Raw genomic sequence first — 7,569 nt, 5'->3', positions numbered from 1 at the left:
AAGCTTCTAGACGTTTGTTTCTTTCAGACCTTTGATATTCCTCATTTTTATAATCCGTAACTGACTTTCCCTTTGTACTAACTATTCTTTTGTTATTGCTAACTGATGAGCTCAGTGGCTTAGAAATCAATTGTCTTGAATGAACAGAGGGCTTTTGTCGTTTTACGTCAGTAGATTCCATTCTGTCACTTTTTCTTTTTGATCCTTAAAAACACAATTTAAAAGGATATACAGAGAAGTGTTTAAGTATTCCATTTATTTCACCAAAGATTAACAAATACTAAATATCAGAGAGGAAAAAAGCCTCACTTAAAACTTCTTTTGAAATAATTTTATTCCAAAGTTAATCATAAAGAAAATATAGCTTTCAAACCTCGGAATAAATTCATTTATTTGGGATATTTCACACATTTGAAGGGGGAAAAACACATTATTCCTATTCATGTGGAATTAGGTACCTCAGTTTATGATTTTGCTTTAGGTATTAATGCCTCAAATAAGTACAAAAGCAAAGTCACTTTCTTAAGAAATTAAATCTATATATACACTTATTTTAACAAAAATAATAGAAATCTTACCCTTTTTCTCGTTTTTATCTTGTTCACTCTCTGGATTATACAGTTCATCATCCTGTTCTGGTACTTCTGTCAAAATATCATCTAAAACATTAAGTTCTCCATCTGAAAACAAGAAAATCAAAATAAGGAAAATCATTATCACTAAAGCATTTATTTTCAAGTACTTACTATGTTGAGGCTACGGAAGTAATAGGAACATAACCTCAAGAACTTATTTCAGGATGAAGACATAAGAATAATTCCTATAAAAATCATACGAAGTAAAAGATATGATAGAACCTTATTCTACAAAGCCAAGAGTATATACTCCATAGAGTATAAAAGTATATACTGGGGTATAAAAAGCAAATATCAGAATTTTTATATTTGTATTTCATCCTTTAATTTATAAATTGTGTAATCCCTTAAAGTGTGCACAAATAAGCATGGAAATACATGTGTATAACTTATAAACATGCATTTATCAAGGATTAGGTACTCCCCGCTAGGTACTTATTGACTACCAAGAGAAAAGCTGGCCAAGTCCAGCATAATCAAGTAATCAAAGTTAATATCATCAATAATGGGTGGCCAAAGCAACATCATGGACCTCCTGGTATGGGGCACTGAGAATAGAACAATTCTGTGACAGTCCTATGAAAAATGCAAAATTTAAACCCATGCATGAGGAAACATCAAACAAACCCAAATTAAGAGACATCCAAAAAATGTTAATGTCATGAAAACTAAGTACTCCAGATTAGAGGAGACTAAAGTGACAATACAGCACTTGATTTAAAACGTAAGTGGGAAAACTAATAAATTCTAAATAAGGTCTGTAAATTAAAGCATCAATGTTAATTTCCTGATTTTGACAGTACACATCCTACAGTTCAGTAAAAGTCAGTCCTAATTTTTAGGAAATACATACTTAAGTTTTTAGGGACAAAGCAGCATCACATTTTCAATTGACAATTTAGAAAAAAGGTGTGTCTGTATAGAAAGAGAATGTGTAAGAGCAAGAGGGAATATGAATTAGAAAGGTAAATGTGGGAAAATGTTAACATTTGTGGAATATGGCTGAAAAGTACAAGAAAATTATCTGTACTATTCTTATAGCTATTGTTTATCTGAAATAATGTTAAAATAAAGTTGCAAGAACAAAATTACTGATGTGCTACACAATCAAAAACGTTTGAGGCTACTGGTATAGACTATAAAAAGTGTAGCTCAGACAAAGTGGCATGGCTCAGTGGTTGAGCACTGACCTATGAACCAAGAGATCATGGTCTGATTCCTGCTCAGGGCACACGTATTTGGGATACAGGCTCGATCCCCCTGTAGGGGGGCTTGCAGTAGGCAACAATTCAATGATTCTCTCTCATCACTGATATTTCTGTCTCCCGCTCCCTTCCTCTCTGAAATCAATAAAAATATATATATTTTTAAAGTGTACCTTGTTCAGACAAGGAAACTGCTGCTATAACTGACATACTATTCAGTGATCATGAAAACATATAATTTGGTTGTCACCCCATTCCCACTCTCACTCTGTCCAGTAGGACAAAGTAAATCTTAGAAATACATGCTAATATTTACTGCTTTAAACTAATTTTTTATAATGGACTTATTCCAGTATCAAAAATACTTTTCAGATTTAAGATCTCGCAAAGAGAAGTAAAAAGTCATGCAAACTAATGAGATAGAACAATTATATTTGTGGCTATAGTCAAAAAGCGAAGTCCCTCATATAGCAAGGGTTAACTTGATTGATGCTATAAGCAGGTTAGATGGATTCAAATTTCCCCAAAGGGTGACAGAAATGAGTGACTGAAGAGAAATAAAACAGTTAATGTAGACGTGATAAAGGAAAAAAGCAAGGCTAGGTAGGATACAGAATAACATTGGAGTTAGACTTAGTTCCTATTTAAAAACATCTGAAAATTACATATGCCTGAAATGGTACAGCAACTGGTTTTTTTTGGTGATAAAATATTTATCTGTACTTTATCATTTTTCTAAAATGAATATATACTATATGGATTTTTAAATGTTTAACTTATCCTTTTAAATCAAAATATGCTAACCAAAAAGGCTCCTCTCACTTTCTGAATTCACTGTTTTCACTAGAAGAAAATTACTTCCCTCAAGACCTAAATGGTAGCAAACATAACTTTAGACTTTATACTATAAATAAAAACATATAATTTGATAGAAAAAGTCCAAGTTTGGCAGATATTTAATAATTCTTGGGTAAAAGCTCTCTAGTCAGTATAAAAATAAAAAGGTGAGTCCCAACAAATCTCGACATAATATATTTGTAGAAACAAATTTAAAACTACCACAACAAAATAAGTAAATACAGTTCTACTTCTTTTCATGAAATCACTAGTTCTTAATTAGAAATATCAACCCAAAAGCTTGAACCTTCAAATAAAATCATACACTTTATATGTCAAATCTAGTATAATGAAAAAACTATGTAGTTTCATTTAAATCAATTTAAATTTCAGACATGACTAACTCATGGCTTCTGTATTATCAAAGTGAATTTTTTTTAAAAAAAGATGTAACAAATAACAAGTAAAATTCTGAGATTAGTTTCAGTTTTAGAAAGCACCTACACATTCTTAAGACAACAAATATTAACCAATCCTTGCTTTTTTTAACACTTTATAACCTTCATGTATTATCATATGAAACACAAAAGGTATGTTTTATCTTCCATTCTTTTGCAGATAAATAGAAGCTCAAGTTGACCAAATTTACTTGTCTAGAAAAGACGGATATGAGTCTAGAGTTCAGGCTTTCTAAATCCAGGATTAAATTAGATGGGGAACATTAAAAAGACCTTTAAACAAAGTATAAGGACAACAAAAATGCAAATTATGAAAAGGTAGCATGCACTAGATTAGTTTCAAATTAGTGTACCCGAAAGCTCTATATTACCAACATTATAGCATCTAAAATTTACTTTAACATCAACTATAGCATCTTCACATAATGGTCCATACATTTTTATCTGTATTATAGTCCATTGTAATAAGCTAACGTTTTATTACAATATTGGCAAACTAAAACCTGTAGATTAAGTTCAGTCCATGGCTTGTTTTTGATGCACAAGAATGGTTTCTGTATTTTTAAGGTTGTGTTAAAAGGGGGGGTGGGGGGGGAAAGAATAACATGACAGAGCCCACATAAAGACTAAAATATTACTATCTGGCCCTTTACATAAAGACTAAAATATTACTATCTCGCCCAGATATAAATGACCACATTTTTTAAAAAGTGTTTTAAAATTGACTTTTAGAGAGGAAGGGAGCGAAACATCAATGTTGAGAGCAGAACATGGATCCACTGCCTGCACACTCCTCCTGGAGATAGAGCCTACAACCCCAGCATGTGTGACCAGGGAACCAGCAACCTTTCAGTACACAGGGCAACGCCCCACCAACTGGCCCCACCAGCCAGGGCTAAATGACCATGTATTTTTTAAATACATGTTTTTATTGATTTTTAGAGAGAGAAAAGGGAGAAGGATACAGAGGCAGAAACCTCGATGAGAAACATCTTCGACTGACTGCCTTCTGAATGCCCCTTACGGGGGATCAAGAATGAAACCCAGGCATGTGCCCTGACTGGGAATCAAACCAGTGACCTGTAGGTTCATGGGTTGACACTTAAGCATTATCCACTCAGGCAGGGTTAAATGGCCATATTTTAAGTTGCTTTTCTCTATCACTGAAGCCACTTATTTACTGAAATATGACACATAGGGGAAAGAGACTTGGAATTAAGAAAATCCAGGTTATCATGTAAGAGCTAGATCTCCTTGGGAAAATCCCAGGCTGTGCTCCAGTTTCTTCACCTCTGATAAGAGGCATTTAGGATAATATCAGTTTGGGGAAGGAACAGGAGGGCAATTATTTGAATCTCCTGATGAGTTTTTCAACCTGTAAGCCCTTTCCTATTGCTACCAGATTCTAATAAAGCTTACCTGCTACAAACTGTTAATAACAAGGGTAATATATGATATACAAAACTTAGTCCAAAACACAAAACCCACTTTTTTCCAATAAAGCAAATATATACATGTTCTGGTTATCTACTGATGTATATATATAACATGCCACCACAAAACTTGGTGTTTTAAAACAATACAACAATTTATTATTGCTATAGTTCTGGAGTTCAACCGAGGTAGGTCTCCCTCCCATATGCCTGCAGGTAGTGTCCAGGGCTAGAATCATCCGAAGACTTGATCATTCACATGTCTGGCTGGCACCTAGGCTGGGAAGACTCAAAACAGCTGGGGTTTCTAGAGCATTTTTTTCTGTGGTCACTCTCCCCGATGACAGCTTCAGGGAATATACATATGTGTGTGTACACATAACTGCCTGTCGATATTTATATGTACTTGCCTGAATGAGTGTGTGTGTACATATGTAATTCAAACCCTAAAACTTAGCTTTGGACATCAGTAGCAAATTTCACGTAACTAGTCAGTTTTTAATGAATTCCAACCTGCAATGACTTACAACCACACAATTACTGTACACCAGGAACTTGGTGAACAAGACATACTCCTGACCCTCATGGAGCTTCCAGTTTGATAATGTAAGAAAACATGTTACTTGTGAAAGTGGTAATTCATTATCCATTATCTTTATTCTTTAGAGAGAGCGTTATAAGAACTTAAGAAATAAAATGTATACAAGATGTTTATACTATAAAAGATGTGTACTTCCTCATATAGAAAAACATCATTTAACGTTAGTTAACAATACCAACATTCCACCTTCTTTTAAATATACTTTTTGGACAAATAATCACAAGAATCAGAAGGAACTGGCAACTTGTCCACTTATATAGGCTTCAGCTTCTAAGCATGGGTATTTATACGTAGAAGCATTATAGACTTAATATCTATTACACAGCCAATGTGCAAAGCCTAATAATCAAAGGACTCTATGACCAAAAATCTTTTAATTGTTCTGTGATTAATAGCAAATTTCTGCAATTTAAACCTGTTTCTTATCAAAATCTTACGCCATTTATGAAATCATTTAGGAGGGACCTAAGGTTTGTGACATGTCTAAGGTTATTACAAGGCTTATCTCTATTATTTCCCAACATTTCATATAAGATAACAGACAATAGGTACTCAGTTTCCCACTTTTTCTTGTTCAAGTATGAGAAGGAAAAGTCAAGTATTGATTCTAATTCTGGCTATTATACTAGCTGTGTAACAATGATCAAGTAATTGAGACACCCTGCGGCTGTTTCCTTATTTGCAAAATGGGTTATTCCAGAAATCTTCCCATTCCAAAATATGCAATTCCAGTAGATTTGTATTGCTAGCTTTTCCAGTAAACTCTAGATACTCATCTTTGATGTAAACTATAATGATAAGCACTTATAGCAGAAGTTTTTAAACAGGCAAATTCAATTATGGACATTAAGTTTTACAAAAACTTCACAAATTTGAGTCCTTTCAAAGTTGGACAATTTATCCTAAGTGCTGCTAACAGGTAGCACAACTACTTCCCAATTATAGTTACAAAGTTTGTGTGTTTAGACTCCATTTTCATCAATAAATGCATCTCCAAAACCAAAATATTTAAAACATCACCCACTTTTCTTCCTCAATGTACATTACTGTATCAACTCTATTACTGATTTACAACTATGTTTCAACAGAAAATTAATTCTTGAAAATACTGAGTTTTACTCATTTTGTATTTGGTTCATCTCACCGACCACAACCCCCCTGCTGCGCTCCCACACAGCTCATAGATTACACCGACACAAATGTTGACTGAATTATTGATTAAAATCCTTTAATAACTGACTTGACTGCTAATTAAAAGCAGTTTCCTTTATTCACTAACACCATGCAATCCTATATTCACAAACTTTCCAGCTGTCTCAAAAAAGTAGAGATGGAGATTTTTTTTTTTGCCAGGATTCAATTAAGGAAGGAAAATTAAATTACTATGTCCTAATCACTCAACTGCTTTAGGATAGGAACAATACCTTAAACATACTCCCACCCACCCCACTTCCCAAGCCTGTCCCTATCCTAGAGCAGTTTACTGCAGCATGAACTCTTTTTTCTCTGTAGAACATTTTTTAAAAAAGGAGGACAGGCCTAATGCAACTGGACTCTAGGGCCCATTTAACAAGTCCCCACCCACCCCAAGTTAATGAGGCACAGAGAAGGGCAGATCCGTGAAATACAGGACGGCAGCTGTGTCATATTCTTATCAACTATAACCTTTCCGAAACTACCATGGAATCTTAGGGTTGGAAAAAGAACTTAAGGCAGCATCTCATCCAGACCACTCTCCAGACATGGATTCATCCAGGATCTATATTCCACCGCAACAGCTCCAGGGCCTGGGAGGTCGGTATTTCAAAAGACATGGCATTCCATTCTGACACTATCCGTTCTTCCTCCTGTATTTTACTGTAAATTCATCCTCCAACTCTATAAATCACACCCATCTGTCCCTGGTTGTACCCTCTGGGAGCTACGCACAACGTGTTTCTCTAAGAATAGTGGCCAGGAATCTTTGAAGTCATACAACTATCTTCTCAAACATCATTATTTTCCAAAGTAAGTACTGGAGGAGCCAAATTGGCAATTCTTACCACTTCGCCCAGTTAACGGTAACAGCCAGGCGTTACTTGCACTTACTCCTCGAGTGTAATCACCCGCCTACCTACGCGGCTTGTTAAACATACTTACTTACCAGACTACCTGCTTTGATCGTGGCATTACATGCGTTTTCAAAATTTCGCCTAACAGAGAAGGTAGCTCTGCAAGTGCGCATTGCATCCGCGTACGCCTAGTAGGAAATAAGCCGAAGGGCCTGCAACTCGGAGCAAGGCCTCCTTTCGGCCGCGCCCAGGACAGCCGAACGGAAAGTGACGCGGGGCATCGGGACCAAAGAAAAGCCCGAGGCCCAATGCGGGGTGAGAGCGCCTGGAGACCCGGAACCGAAGGGCA

At 35.4% G+C, this 7,569-nt stretch overlaps 1 protein-coding gene across 1 annotated transcript in view; it reads right to left on the bottom strand.

Annotated features, from left to right (window-relative positions):
- YTHDC1 (YTH domain containing 1) overlaps nucleotides 1–7,516 on the bottom strand; it is a 33,030-nt gene extending 25,514 nt beyond the window's left edge. Inside the window, 3 exon segments of the mRNA XM_015565891.1 lie at nucleotides 1–204; nucleotides 579–680; nucleotides 7,313–7,516. The exon segment at nucleotides 1–204 is cut by the window's left edge and continues 131 nt beyond it. Of these exon segments, the coding sequence (XP_015421377.1) occupies nucleotides 1–181 (181 nt within the window). The 5' untranslated portion in view covers nucleotides 182–204; nucleotides 579–680; nucleotides 7,313–7,516.
- Nucleotides 7,517–7,569: the final 53 nt, after the last annotated feature.

Source organism: Myotis davidii, unplaced genomic scaffold, assembly GCF_000327345.1.
Source record: "Myotis davidii unplaced genomic scaffold, ASM32734v1 scaffold31, whole genome shotgun sequence".
NCBI classification, from domain to species: domain Eukaryota; kingdom Metazoa; phylum Chordata; class Mammalia; order Chiroptera; family Vespertilionidae; genus Myotis; species Myotis davidii.
The sequence above is the reverse complement of the archived record's forward strand: the minus strand, read 5'-3'. Positions and strand labels throughout refer to the sequence as shown.